A 13593-nucleotide genomic window follows, 5' to 3' on the forward strand; every position below is an offset into this window, starting at 1 on the left:
GTGCCGGTCCTTCGAACCGGATTGCCTAAACTGGTTTCGCTGAGGCTACGCCGCAGGGTCGGGGGGGGACCGAGCCGTTCAACCCCCGCCGGCGGCCGCCGGGCCCCCCGCGCCCGGTGCCGCTGCAGTTTCCGCGCTTGGGCGTTGATGCCTGCGGGGAATTGGTAGGGGGGGAAAAAGGGGGGAGGAGGGAGAGGGGGAGAAAAGCGGCGTTCAGTCCTCGCCACCTCGCCGGGACCCCCCCGCAGGCGCAGTAACCCACGGCTGGAGGGATGCTGCAGCGTGGGAGAGGCTGAAAGCTCCCCCCCCGCCTCCAGGACCGCGCACCCTCCCTGGGCTGATGTCCCCTGGGTTCTTCACCCTTCCCAAAGGGTGATGCCAGGACATCCAAAGGTGGAGAGTTTCGTGCCCCAATGCCATCACCAAAAAGGGGACGCCCCAGCCCTCCCTGGCCCCCAAAGCCCACACTGACCGGGGGGGGCTCAGCGCCCGCAGCATCCCCCACACGCCCCAGCCACACTGCCAGGGCTCAGGGAGGAGAAAAAAATCTGTGCTAAAAAGAAATTGAGCTCAATCTTTTCCAAAAAAAAAAAAGAGCCTGGATGCTGCCTTCAGACCTTCAGCAGTCGGGGGCCAGCAGCAAGCAGGAGCTGTGGGGAGCCCCAGGGTCCCCCCCCCAGGCACCAGCCAGGCATGGGAGCTGGGAGCTGCAGTGGAGCCTGCCCGCCTGCCTGCCGCAGGAGCAAGCTGTAATTAACTTCTCCCAAGCATCAATTCAGACAGAGCTGTCCACAAGACGAATGGGAGCCAGAGCAAATGAATAGGCCTGGCCTAGCCGCAAAAGCAGTCCCTCGCATGGTCCCCAGCCCTGGGGGGGGTCCCCGTGGGTTCCCTCCGTGTTGCAAGCGTGGCTCGAGCTCTGCAGGAGAAATAAGGAGAAGTTGCAGGTCCGATGGGTGATGCTCATACCTCGGGTAGGCAGCCTCCTGGGAGCAGGTCGCTGGCATTCGGGGAGGACGAAGAGAAGGGAAAAAAAACCCTAAAGGATTTGCTTGTAGGAGCAGCACTGCAGCGGCATCGGTGCAGCACAGAGCCAGAGCCCCGCTCGGCTGACCTGCGAGCAGGCTTTGGCCAGCGAGATTTGGGGACAGCCGGCGGGATTTGGGGATGGCAGAGCGGAGAGCCCAGTGCCCAGCGCTGCTTAAAGGGACACTCACAAGCTCAGACCCCAAAAAAATGTCATCTGCCTTATTTGGTGAGGAATGGGCTGCCGGTTCTGAAATACATTTTTTTGTTTGTTTGTTTTAAATCGAGCGCTCCTTTGCTGGGAAAATGAAAGAGATGGGGATGGGGAGAGAGAGAAAATAGCCCCTGCTGTTTACATGCCTTGGGATTAGGGCAAGGCATGGCCAAACCACCCCTGGCTGTCCAGTGCCCCGTGTCCTTCTTAAAAAGGCAATCGGCCCTGCTCACATCCCCATCACGGCCAGCGGCACAGCACGGGACGCCTGCGTCCCGCAGATGTGAAATCCGGAGGGGTGCAACAAGCCTGCCCGGGCAGGAGCACAGCCCAAGCTGTGCCGCTGGGGATGCCGAAGGCTACCCCAAACTTGTCCGCAGGAGGCCTCGGCTCCCCCCAGGAGCCCTGTCTCCAACCCACAGCATGGAAATGGGCCAAAGGGATGAAGGACGACTGGGGCGATGCAGGTCCCAGCCCGGCCCGTGGGAGTGGAGGAGGAGAGGGGCCGGATCCTGGGGAGCAGCTATTGCTGGAGCTTATTGCGCCAGGAGGGAACGGGGGCTGCTGGGACTGGGGTCCCACTGCCTGGAGAGACACACCATCCCCGGTCCCTTATCTAGGGGAAAGGAAGCTTCTGTATTTATTTTGCATAGGAAAAAGCTGCTTTTTTACTGCCGATAGAGCCCCCGTCACAGGCTCCCCGCTAACCCCGGAGCTGCGCTGGAAAGATAAACACAGCTCTTTTCCTGAGCATAACAAAAAGTCCCTCCATAAACCCAGTTAGTTTTTTTCAATCCTCTGGTACCGTTCTCTTCTCCCGAGTGCGTGCAGGTTATCCCACCCAAAACGCTGCACGAGCATCTCCCACACAGCATGGCCGGGACAGAGCCGGCAGCGGCTGAAGCCACAGCATGATGCAGATGGGAACGGGGCAGGATGGGACCCTGTCCCTTGGGGAGAGCTGGGCACCCCAGGCAGGGACACCGCGCACCCCCCGGCCAGCATCCACCAGACCCCACCAAACTGCTGCCTCTAAACCCGTCCTGCATCCCGGGGGGGAAACCTTCCTGGGATCTTAGCTGGGATCTGCCTCTTTTTCAGCCTAGGAAAGAGGTTCCCTTTTCCTGGCTGAGAAATAGATCAGTCAATAAATAACTCCACAGGCCCCAGGAAAGAAGTAACGCTTTGAATTTACCCAGGAGGGGCTAACGCCAGGCTAGTCCTTCCTAATGTAATTGCTACACAGACCCTGCAGGGAATCCTCCCTGGATGCAGTCATGCTAAAGTATATCAAAGCCAGCTCCTCAGAGGTAGCTGGCAGAGCATCTTTTAATACAACAGGCTTAACTCCTAAGTTTCTTGAGGCGTGCACGCAATTCAGCCTCCAGTCTCCCAGGAAAGCCCCAGCAAGCTCAGGACATGGTGCAAATGGGGCTGTTTTGGAAGGTGACTGCCGTAAAAATGCCAAGTACTGCACCTCTGTCCCAGTGCCCTCCGGTTTGTGGGTGTTTTCCCCAGATGCTCCCTAACCGCTGCCTCATCGGTCCCCAAAAGCAGTGGGGCTGGAGGTAGCAGTGAGAGAGAGCGTCAGCCTCGTTTACTGCAGAGATGCTCTACCTGGGCTGCTAATTAGTGGCGTGAGGAGTGAGCACCTTCCTCTCCAGGGGGAAGCAGCTAATAAACTAATTAGGATAACGGATAACCGAGCAGATAAAACTCTTAAGCTATTTGCTAACAGGTCACAGATGGGTGTGGAGCCTTTCCCCCAGCTACCAGCTCAGCTGCAGGGTGGGTAGTGATGCTCCAGCCTGTGTGACACCAGTGGTCCCAGTCCTGCCGCTCCAGTGATGCCCTACGTGGGGAAGGGCACTGCAGGTATTTCTCTGGGGATCCCGCTTTGCAGCATCCCAGTTTTGTTTGTTTGTTTGTTTTTTCCCCAGGGACCTGCAAGCCCAAAGTCCCTTTATTTTTTGCCAGATGCTGCATTTTCCACACCAGTGCCCCATGACCCTGGGCAGGCAGCTAATATTTGGCAAGGGGACTTCTGCCAGCTTGAGGCTGGTGACAAGGGTGACCCCGGTGGAGGGCACTTGCAGTCAGTCCCCATCACACCAGGAGTTTTGTGTCTTTTTGGAGTTGAGGGGGAAGCAGATGCCTCCCCCAGACATGCTGCATCACTCCCATTCATCCTCAGCAGCTCATGGATGCGGTGGGAAAGCGTGGTCCCATCCCTGCAGCATCCCTTTGGGCAGTGCCACCAGCATGGGGTGAGACCGGTGACAGAGGCCCTGGTGCCACTGAAAGAAAAGGCTGCAGGAGTGAGATTTTAACAGGTAAGACAAATAAGAGCTGAGTAGTCTGCAGAGCAGACAGTCTAAACAAATGTGGGTGTAGGTTTTCTGTCTCGGAAGAGCTTGGTCAGCTATGGAAAATGCCTGAAGGCTAAAAAATGGGGAATTTCCACCACCCCACCCAGAAGTGCTGAAACAAATGAAGTGATATCTACATTGAAAGTGTAACGGGCTTATTTCCAGATCCAGGGCACGCGATCCGGTCAGGAACTGCTCCTCCATGGGAAATCACCGAAGGGTGCTGAGCCCAGGCCAGCTCCGTGCTGCCCACTCCCGCACCGGACAGCCCGCTGCCTGCTTCTCCCCTGGCCTGCATGGGAGCCTTACCCTCCCCACAGCTGCCAGCCCACCCAGGATCCAAGTGATGGGTGGGAACGCTGCTTGCTGCAGCCGAGGGGGAGAATTTGAGGCCAAGAGTTGATGTGACCTTGGGCTCAGGCAGGGAGCTGCCACGTGGCCCTCCCTGCCGTGTGCTATAACCATCGCGCTTGGCTCTTGCCCTTTCCTCGCTTCAAAAGAAGCTGTTTTTAGAGTCACTGCTCTCCCGAAGCACGTAATATCTCTCTGATCCTGGCTGGAGAAAGAGCCGAAGAGAAGAGCAGAGCATCTACCTCTGCAGCCTCCTCCCTGGCCTGGGCACCAGCAGCAGCAGCTTCTTTCTCTCTGTTCGCATCACACGTGCAGCAAGCTGGGACCGATCCTGTAGCATCCCCTCCCTGAGCAGACACAAGGACTGGACACGATGAGGGATGGAGGGAGCCCTGTCTCACTATTGGGTGCCAGCAGACCACCCTGCATAGCATTAATATGAGGGCTTTGGGTTATTTTCCACTGTTCCTCTATCCTTCTCGTTTCAAGGCAGGATGTGAGCCCATCCCTGGCTCCTCGTGCTGATGGGCACCTGCGCACAACACAAGCAACCCGCGAAGCTGCAAATCCCACACTCAGATTTTGGGGCACCCAGGCAAAATCGCGATTGCAAATCACGGTTGGTGGGACCCCAGCAGCATCTGTACTCCCCCGAAACGCGCACGGCTGGTTTCCTTCATGCCATGTGCCTGGGCTCCTTCCAGCCCTCGTTAGAGCAGATGGGAAAGGAGCCCTGTCCCCGCTGGCGTGGGACAGGTTGGGCCATTTGTTCCGCTGCTGGTGGGGAAACCTTGGCTCTTGTTTGCTGAATGCCTGGAGTAATCCTACGCCATTTTTAGGTTATTTCTGACAATCGCAACCCTTTTCTACAGGTGTGAGGAATCGCTCAGTGCCCATCCCAGCAAAACGCCCTGGCTGACACCTCCAGACCCTGATCCAGACCCCTCCGTCAGCAGGTCAGACCCACCAAGGGCATCATGCAATTAAAAATATGATTTTAAGCCTTTCCGCCCTCATCCTCATGGGGTTTTTATCTGAGGGTGGGAGGAGGAAAACTTCATTACTCTGCACTGGGGTAACTTATTAACCTGCTGGTTCCTAATGATGCACTTATCTCCTCCTGCCAGCCCTGGACTTGATCCGGCATCTCCGGGGGGGTTCTCCTGCCCTACATTGCTCTCTCTTCATTAGCTTTTCATTTTGCTTAATTGTTCCTGCAGATTTGCCCAGGGTATCCAGCCTGGGGGATGCTCACGGGGAGAAGGGGGAGCAGGGCAGTGCTCTGCCAGGCACGGAGCTGTGCCAAGGCATGGGACACCATGACGCTGGTTCACAGTGATGGGAAGAGCGGGCAACGCTGATGGTCTTGCCTGCTGCCGCCCAGACGCGACGGGGAATTTGGTACGAACGCCTAGACTGGCTGGGTAAGTATTTGAGGTCGCATTTCACTTTACGCATGGAGTACCAACTCTACCCAGGAGCCTTGCAGCTAAAATATGGCTATCCTCCCACTTGCACCACCCCTTCCCATGCCCAAAACCCGGGTAAAAGCTGCCGGTGTGGGGTGCGTCTCCCGCAGGCAGCTCGGGGGGGTGGTCACAGCTCCCCGGCCCCTCTCCCTGCCCCGCACCCAGCTCTGACCTGCGGTGGTGGTGTCCACGTCCCTGGCTGCCAGCTCCTCCACCTCCGCCCTCTTGCGCAGCTCCAGCCGCCTCGAGAAACCCTCCCTGGGTTTCCAGAGGTCCTGGATGAGCAGCGGCTTCTCGTGGTCACCCAGGACCCTCAGCCCCTCCGTCTGCCACTGCTTCTCGGGGCCCTCGAACCTCCCGATGACATCGCACAGGGCGTACTGCCCGGCGCTGAGCTGGCTCAGTCCGTAGCGTTCCAGGGCTTCCTTCACCAGCTCCCGCGCGCCCGAGCTGCCCGTCGCCAGCACGCTCTTGTAGTTGGTGCCCGCGCAGATGTTGCCCCCGAAGATCTTCAGGACGCCAGGGGCTGAGAGCTGGGTGGAGAGTTCGGCCGGGTCATCCTCACCGGCTGCCGGGGAAGCGGAGGCTGAGCTCCGGTCCTTGTAGCTCAGCGTCCTGTATAAGACTTGGGAGAAAATCCGGCTCTGGCGCTTCAGCCGGTTCTTGGATGGTGGAGTCATGGTGGAGGAGGACCCATAAAACATCGCGCGTGAGGTCGTCATGGGGCGCAGCTGGGCAGGGGAGAGGAAAAAGGGGAAAGTCAGTGGTTTGGAGGCCAGATGTGCAGCAGGGAAGAGAGAGCAGGAACGAGCTGGTGGCCGCGGAGGAGCCGCTGTCACCTCCAAGGGTGGCGAAGGGACAGCGGTAAGGGAGGGCCGTTTCCCTTGTGCAACCCAAAACACCAGGGGCCAAGCTCAGCAGGGCTCCTTGGCATCAGCACCGTTACCCCAGGATGGATTTGTCCCTGAAAACGTAGCCTGGAGCGGCCCCAAATTTCTCCTTCGTGTGTATTAAGAGGGCCCTCTTGCCCAAGCAAAATGCAGTGGGAGGAGAGCAGAGCCCAGCGGGACTTGGTGGGGCCCATCCTGGTCAGGAGCCAAGGCGTCAGGAGTTACTTTCACTAATGAGTTTACGGAGCAATCCCATTTTTTAGAGGTGAAACAGAAAGCTCAAGTGCAAATTCAGTCACTCTGAGGTCACCGCTAAATGCTTTTGCTCACCGAGAGGCACAAGGGTGAAAACGGGCTTTAATTAGCCTTTCTAAAAATGTCCTGACTCTGACAAATCTCTTGGCTGTTGCTAGTTTGCGGAGGATGTTAAAGCATGCGGTGGCATCGCTGACAAGGCTGCCCTTGTCACGTTAGCCGGGGCAGCCCTGGGTGGGCAACGACCGGAGGAGATGCAGCCACAGCCGTGCGACAGCTCCCGGTGCGCCTCGGTCCCCAGGAACACGCTGGAAACCGTGATGCTCCTCTGGCTTTAGGCAGATAGCGGTCCTGCCCGATGTCACTGCCGACATCTGGGGCCGGCTTTGAAATCGCATCCTGGATGCACAAACACCCGGTGCTTGCACGGCGCTGATAACGCCACAGGCTGCACCACAGACTGCTGGCAGCCAAGGTCCGGAAAGAGAATTTGAGCATTTCTGATTCAGACAGGACAGGGATTTCCCTCACCTCCAGATTTATAATGTGCAGCCTGCGTGCAGGGAACAGGCACGGGCAGGGACTCGGTGCACACACAGAGGACCCCCACAACATCCCATCTGCAGCAGTCGGCATGATCCAGCTGTGCACGGCCAGGGAGATGCGGGGTACCGGCAGCTTGCTGCATCTGCAGCCCCATCTCGCTCCGGCAGGATCTCGCCGCCAGAGCAAACCCAGCGCTATCAGGCAGAATGATGTCGGCGCTGGAAAGCCTCCAAACCACCATCTAATTCGGGAAGAAAAAGCGTCCCTGCTGCTAATGGAAGAGGTCACCTTCTAACCCAGAAACAACCTCCTTGCTGCGCATGGAGGATTTCTGCAGGGTGTACATCTCCCCATCCCAGGATCAGAGACCCGTTGAACGCTGCAGATGGGGAAACTGAGGCACCAGCGAGCACTAAGGCTGCAGGACGTGCCTGGGAGCTGTGGTGCGATTCTGCTATACCCTGCATCACCCCTTTTTCCCCCCCACCAGGACCGAGAAAATGCTGGGGTTTGTCCTTCTTCCCAACCCACTGGCTCTGAAAGCGAGGACACAGCGGCCATCCGGGTGCTGTGGGGCAGGGAGGGAAGGAAGGCGGCAGCTGCTCCGGCCCTGGCTTACCAAAACCAGGCTTAGCAATCAGCCTGGAAAGCAGAGCTTAGCATCTTGTGTTTTGTCCCTCGCCAGCCGAGCATTGGCCCCGACAGCTTCACTGCAACTCGCTGGGTTTGGGGAAGGCTGTTCCTGCTCCCACCTTGCAACTGGGGAAACTGAGGCAGGGATGGGGTTAGAGCTATGGATCCCCCCATGCCACTGTTCCTCCTCCAGCTGAGCCCGGAGCTGCTGCTCCTGCTGGGGACATCCCTGGGGACATCCCTTGGTGTCTGCTGTGCAACATCTCCCAGGAGTGCCAGGGCGGACCCAACCTGGGGAGCAGGTCAGGGCACTGGCAGACGCTTGGGTTGAAGAACTGCTGCCCCAGGCTGTTAGCACAGCCCTGCCAGCCCTCCTTAACATCGACCAGAAGAAAAACTGCCCCTGTGTCCCTACGAGTCCTTGCCATCAAGGATGCAAAAGTCAAAACTTTGCCATCAAACCACTGTTTTCAATTGGTGGATTTAATCTCCTCTACCCTGAACTACCTCCAGCACAAAGGGAAACCTTTGAACATCTGCTGGCGGTACAGTCCTTCCTCCAAGCCCACATCACAGACAGAGACAGCATCCTCACTTCTCGCAGGTCCCTGCCTGGTTTTGAATATGTTATTTATAGCTCCGCTCTTTTCCTGCTCTTTCTATCAAACACAGCTTCTACAGAGTGCAGAGGCAAAGGCATTTCACAGGGGAAAAAATAAGAAGCCTGGATCAGAAGAAGCTTCCAGCCTGGCCATCCCATTTTTCAACAACATCTGGAGCAACACTGGTGTACTTTGACCAGGCACCAGCCCAGGTCACCTGAGAAATCGCAGCCTTCTCCCGAAGACAGCGTAACACATGGTCTTAATCCCCCTGAGGACTCTAACGGACATGATAAGATGATAACGAAATGGGCTTTTCTCGCATCCATGCGCTCAGGCATGCTGGTCACGGGCATCTCCGAGGAAGCTAAAGAGAAAACTGCGGTACGTGTGATGCTGTTGGGTTCTGCTGCAAGAGCAGGGATGCTCCAGCTGGACCCAGCTACCTGGGGACAAGCCAGCAACGGCATTAACTCTTTGGGCACATCTTTCCAAAGGTTGGTGGGACTCGCGCTCGTGGACCTCCCCAGCCCGGGTGAGCCCCCTCCTCGCTGCAGGCAGCCCGGTTCCCCAGCTGCAGCGTCGCAGCCGTGCAATGTTGGAGGACACGCGCCTGCAGCTACAGAAGCGTGACCCAGACTTTCCAGAGTCCCTTTCTTCAGCATTCGATGACATCTCTGCTAACAACTCTACAGTAATCAGCCAAAAGCCTGTGATTGCCTCCCAGCGGGATCTCTACCAGGTATCCTCCACCTCCTTGCACGCTGTGCCTGGCCACACCAAAACCTGCTATTTTCCCCGGCCAGCACTGTCTGTATTTATTCTGCAGAGCTATGACAAATGCTTTTGGTATTCACATGGCCACCACATGTCCTTCCATCAGCACAACTGACTCTGCAACCACGGGGGACGTTCCTGCAGGCTCCGAAGTTCCTGCTCCCACCACGGGTGAGCAGCTCCTTCCCACTGCCCCCACCCAGCGCCCACGCAAAGCCTCCCCTTACCTTGCCATCCTTCTCACATGCCTTTTCTCCTTCCATTCATCATCTTCCTCAAAACAGGCCTCCCCCCCTGTCGTGCATCGTCCCAGGCGAGTGTCTGTCACACCTCTGCAAGAGGAAGAGGAGGTCCGGGGCTGCTCACGGTGCGGTGGCTTTGGAGGGCTCAGAGATGCTGCAACACCGCTCCCGATGTGCATCACGTTTGCAATGCAGGTTACTGAGCCACGTATATATCCCCTATAGCTCAGCATCTCACTATGTTCCCCCTGCCTCAAATCAAACAGCCCAAGTGCTTGCTGCACGTAAGAGCAGCTGACGCCTGGGATGGAGGGGGCACATCCGCCGTGGGGCACGCGTGGCTGGTGACACGTGTGTTTACACGTGTTTATCCAGCCACAGCCCGTAGATGGGGAAGACCAGACCAGCCCCAAGCTCAGGCTCCATCGCAGCAGGAACACGGCAGCCTTGGGGGGCAGATGGAGCGAACCCAGCCACGGCGATGCCCACTGACAGCATCTACCCCATCGCAAAGAGACAGGGAGAGAACAGCCAGAGGAAAAGAAACTCTATTGGAAAGGAAAAGTGAAGGGGAGGAGATGGGACCAGCAACAACCCCGTGACCTTCATCTCCTCCTCCCAAGCACACGTGTCCCCAGGGACACCAGGCTGGGGACCCTCTCGCCCATGGGTGAACGACGAGTCCTGGACCAGCTCCTTCCCCCAGCAGCCACAGCATGCTGGGATGCTCACAGAGATCTGTTTTTTCCTGGATCTCAGTCTATCTTGCTGGACGTCGAGGAGAGCCACCAAGCACCATCCCCTCACCCTCCCACCACAGATCTGCGGGAAAACGACCACTGGTAACTGAAAAAGAAAGAGAAAAGAAGCACCTGCAAAGTGCCTGCAGTGATTTCATGGGTGTTTCTCAGAAAGAGCCAGCAGGGCACAAGAAATACTCTTTTCCGTGGCTCCACCATGAATAAGACAAATGCACCATCAAATTAAATCACTTAGAGCCTCCATATGGGTTCGATCCAGCCCCTCTTGCTGGTCCAGCACTGGGGCTACAGGAGAAACTTTCCACAAGGTGATGGGTCGTGATGTGAAAGGCAAAGAGATGCTGAACCCACCTCTGCTGCTCGCAGTTTCTTCTGATGATTAATCACTCCCGCTGGTTAAATATTTATGCCTTATTTCCAATGTGTCTGGCTTCAGCTGCCAGACATTGATTCTTGTCATGCTTTTCTCTGCTCAATTAATGAGCTTTTGGCTACCATGTATTTTCTCCTCTGTGAGAGTATTTAGATGCTTTAGTCAAGCCCCCTCCTTCCCTTTGATTTGATTTATGAGTAGACTAACCCAATAGTGGTCTTGTCTCTCACTGCAAGGCATTTTCTGCAGCCTCTTGGTCCCTTCTACTGAGATGGAGAGACTGGGTTTGGCCATCATAAGCCCAAATTTGGTTCCAACAGCACCCTGACCGAAAATGCAAATAACTGCTATTTTTTTTCCAGAGCAAATTTCCCATTACCCTGAAAATTTTCAATTCTCCAGCATAGAAATTGGGACAGACGCACAGCCGCCCCCCAGGCAGCTCCCGTTGGAGCAAGGAGCCAGTGAGCCCTTGAGCTGCCTCTCTCAGCATCTGCAAGCAGCTCCTGCTGAAAATTTATCATCCAGATTAGGGACAGGAAAACAACTCCGGTTTATTATTTTTGGGTGCAAAAAGATTTCCATTTTCCATTCCACTCCAATTAGGATGCCTTTCACTCACCCAGTTTACCGTCCGGATTTGTACAAACTATTAACACTGTGCTGCTCTGGGTCAGCCCCAGGTTTTTCCAGAAATAATTTCTATCTCCTTCCAGAATAAAAGTACTGAAACGCAGAGGGTATGCTACCAGCTAGCAGTGCCCAGCAGTGATAATCTCCTCTGATAACTGCCTTTGAAATGGATCAGGTTTATTTAATACCGGCTTTCTTGACGCTGTGTAATGTCAGCTCTAAATACTGGACTGGACTGACTTTTTTAATACTGGAAAGTGCAGATTTTTACAAGAGTATCACCTCGCATAACTCAAATGCTTCGCAAAAGCGTATTACAGCCAGAGAGAGAGTCACCTCTTGCGTCGGAGACTGAAATAATTTCTACTTGCCAGGAGTTATTTTCCATACAGCCACGTTGGATGGCAGGAATTTATTCCTAGTGCTGAAGTCTTTAATCAATTAAAGCCTGAGCTAGGTTTCTTCCTCTTCTCCCCGGGGGAATGCTATCAAGCCAATCAACCTGTAGCTACCAGGTCATCTTACTACCTTTTGGGAAGAGCAGCAACACTATTAAAACACTTTTTAATCTCCTGGAATTTCCCTGGGGCTCGTCCCGGCACAGACACAGCTCTGCACGGATGGGCGATGAGATTTCAGCTATAACTGTCCCAGAACAGCAACCAGAAAAGCTATTTCCCCAGATCTCTATTTGAAAAATTTCCCTTTTTTTTCTTCCTTTTTTTTTTTTTTCCTTTTGGACGGAAACCACTCAAGTCACAGCCTTGGTCTAATGGCAACGACTGCAGCCTGGATGCTGCGAGCAGAGGGAGAGGCCGCCCCGGCACTGCAATGTGGAACAAATTATAACTCAGAGAGCAAAGGAAATGAGAACACCCTGAACGCGGCGGCTTTGACGTGCGCTCCTCAGCTCCAAATCCTGCCCCTCTGCAGATCCCGTCCCTACAGCCGAGGCTGCCAGGGCAGAGCCCAAACCCCTCCGTTCTGAATCAGAGCCCCCACTCCCTTCCATTCTGGATCAAGTCTCCACTTCAGAGCCCAACCTTTTCTTGTGTGAGTTTTATCCGTCTAATCTCGGGACAGATCGGAGGCTGATAATGTTGATGCCAGCCTCGGTGCCGTCTTTAGCCGGATCAGAGCGGGTAAACTCCTTACCGCGTTATTATTAGCAGCAGGCACTCTGCGGTAGCGCCCTGGACCCCACGGCCCAGGGACTGTTCAAACAGGATATAAAGGCAGTCCTGGTCCTGCAAAAGATGAACTAACAGTTTGTCCTAAAGGCAGCTATAGCTCCACAAATAGATTATAATGATTTGGGACCCGATTCTATAAGGACAACAGGAGGCCTTTTAGCAGGTTTTCTTTCCTTGCCTTTTTTTTTTTCTCATTATTTTGCAGGGTCTTTTGAGCCGCCAACGTGCATCAGCTCTCCGGTAATGCGCAAGTACAAATGCCAGCCCTCTGCCCGGGCAGCTCTATTCACACACACACACACACGCAAGAAACATTTCACAAAGAACATTTGCTTTCTGCTGCCTTCCAAGCAGCAGAGTCTCGGTAGGCTGCCTAATTATAAGATCTTAGCAATAATTTTTTTCCAGCAATAATTAACTGATCCTGGAGAGTGCTGAAAATAAGCACTTCCCAAGCAAGTAGCAAACTCCCCTGAGCTTTCTCTGTTAAAGTTACAACTCAGCATGAAACTGTTCCAGCCTCCTGGGGACACAGACCATCTTGGCACCTCCCTGCCAAGGCCTGGGATGCCACAACAGTCCCGAGCAGCTCAATACAGGTGAAACAGTGTGCGTGGAATAGCAGTGGGATCCCAAGAGGCGTGCAATGGGACAAGGATCCCGAGGGGTGTGCAATGGGGAGAAGGATCCCGAGGGGTGTGCAATGGGTCAAGGACCCCGAGGGGTGTGCAATGGGGAGAAGGATCCCGAGGGGTGTGCAATGGGTCAAGGACCCCAAGGGATATGCGATGGGACAAGGACCCCCAAGGCCATGCAACGGGTCAAGGACCCCAAGGGCTGTGCAATGGGACGCGGATCCCAAGGGATGTGCAATGGGACGCGGATCCCAAGGGATGTGCCATGGGACACGAATCCCAAGCGATGTGCGATGGGGAGAAGGATCCCCAGGTGCCTGGCAATGGGACAAGGATCCCAAGGTGCTTTTTCTCCCCAGCACAGCTTTCCCTGCCTGCCCGGTGCTGTCGGGCAGGCAGCAGGGCAGGTCGGGTCTCCAACGGCAACCGGACAAGCCTCAACCCTCGTCCGCCGCTTTCCTCCCGCCTCCACTTTCCAAGGGGACAAGAAACAAACCTTCCCATCCGAGCAAGCGGGGGGGGGACACCCACTGACCGGGAAGAATCTCCCGGGTACGGTGGGTCAGCGCGGACGGGGATGTCTCGGGGATGCTCCAGGGGACATCCACCGCCCCCATCCCCCCC

The 13593-nt window shown here is 55.7% G+C and overlaps 1 protein-coding gene across 1 annotated transcript in view; it reads right to left on the bottom strand.

Moving 5' to 3' along the window:
* RADIL (Ras association and DIL domains) overlaps positions 1-9395 on the bottom strand; it is a 19505-nt gene extending 10110 nt beyond the window's left edge. Inside the window, exons 1-3 of the mRNA XM_010570308.1 lie at positions 9360-9395; positions 5602-6160; positions 18-151 (exon numbers count right to left, since the gene is read on the bottom strand). Coding sequence (XP_010568610.1) covers positions 18-151; positions 5602-6160; positions 9360-9395 — 729 coding nt within the window. The remainder of the gene's footprint in view (positions 1-17; positions 152-5601; positions 6161-9359) is intronic.
* Positions 9396-13593: the final 4198 nt, after the last annotated feature.

The sequence above is a fragment of the Haliaeetus leucocephalus genome, unplaced genomic scaffold, assembly GCF_000737465.1.
Source record: "Haliaeetus leucocephalus isolate CR32 unplaced genomic scaffold, Haliaeetus_leucocephalus-4.0 Scaffold295, whole genome shotgun sequence".
Lineage (NCBI taxonomy): Eukaryota > Metazoa > Chordata > Aves > Accipitriformes > Accipitridae > Haliaeetus > Haliaeetus leucocephalus.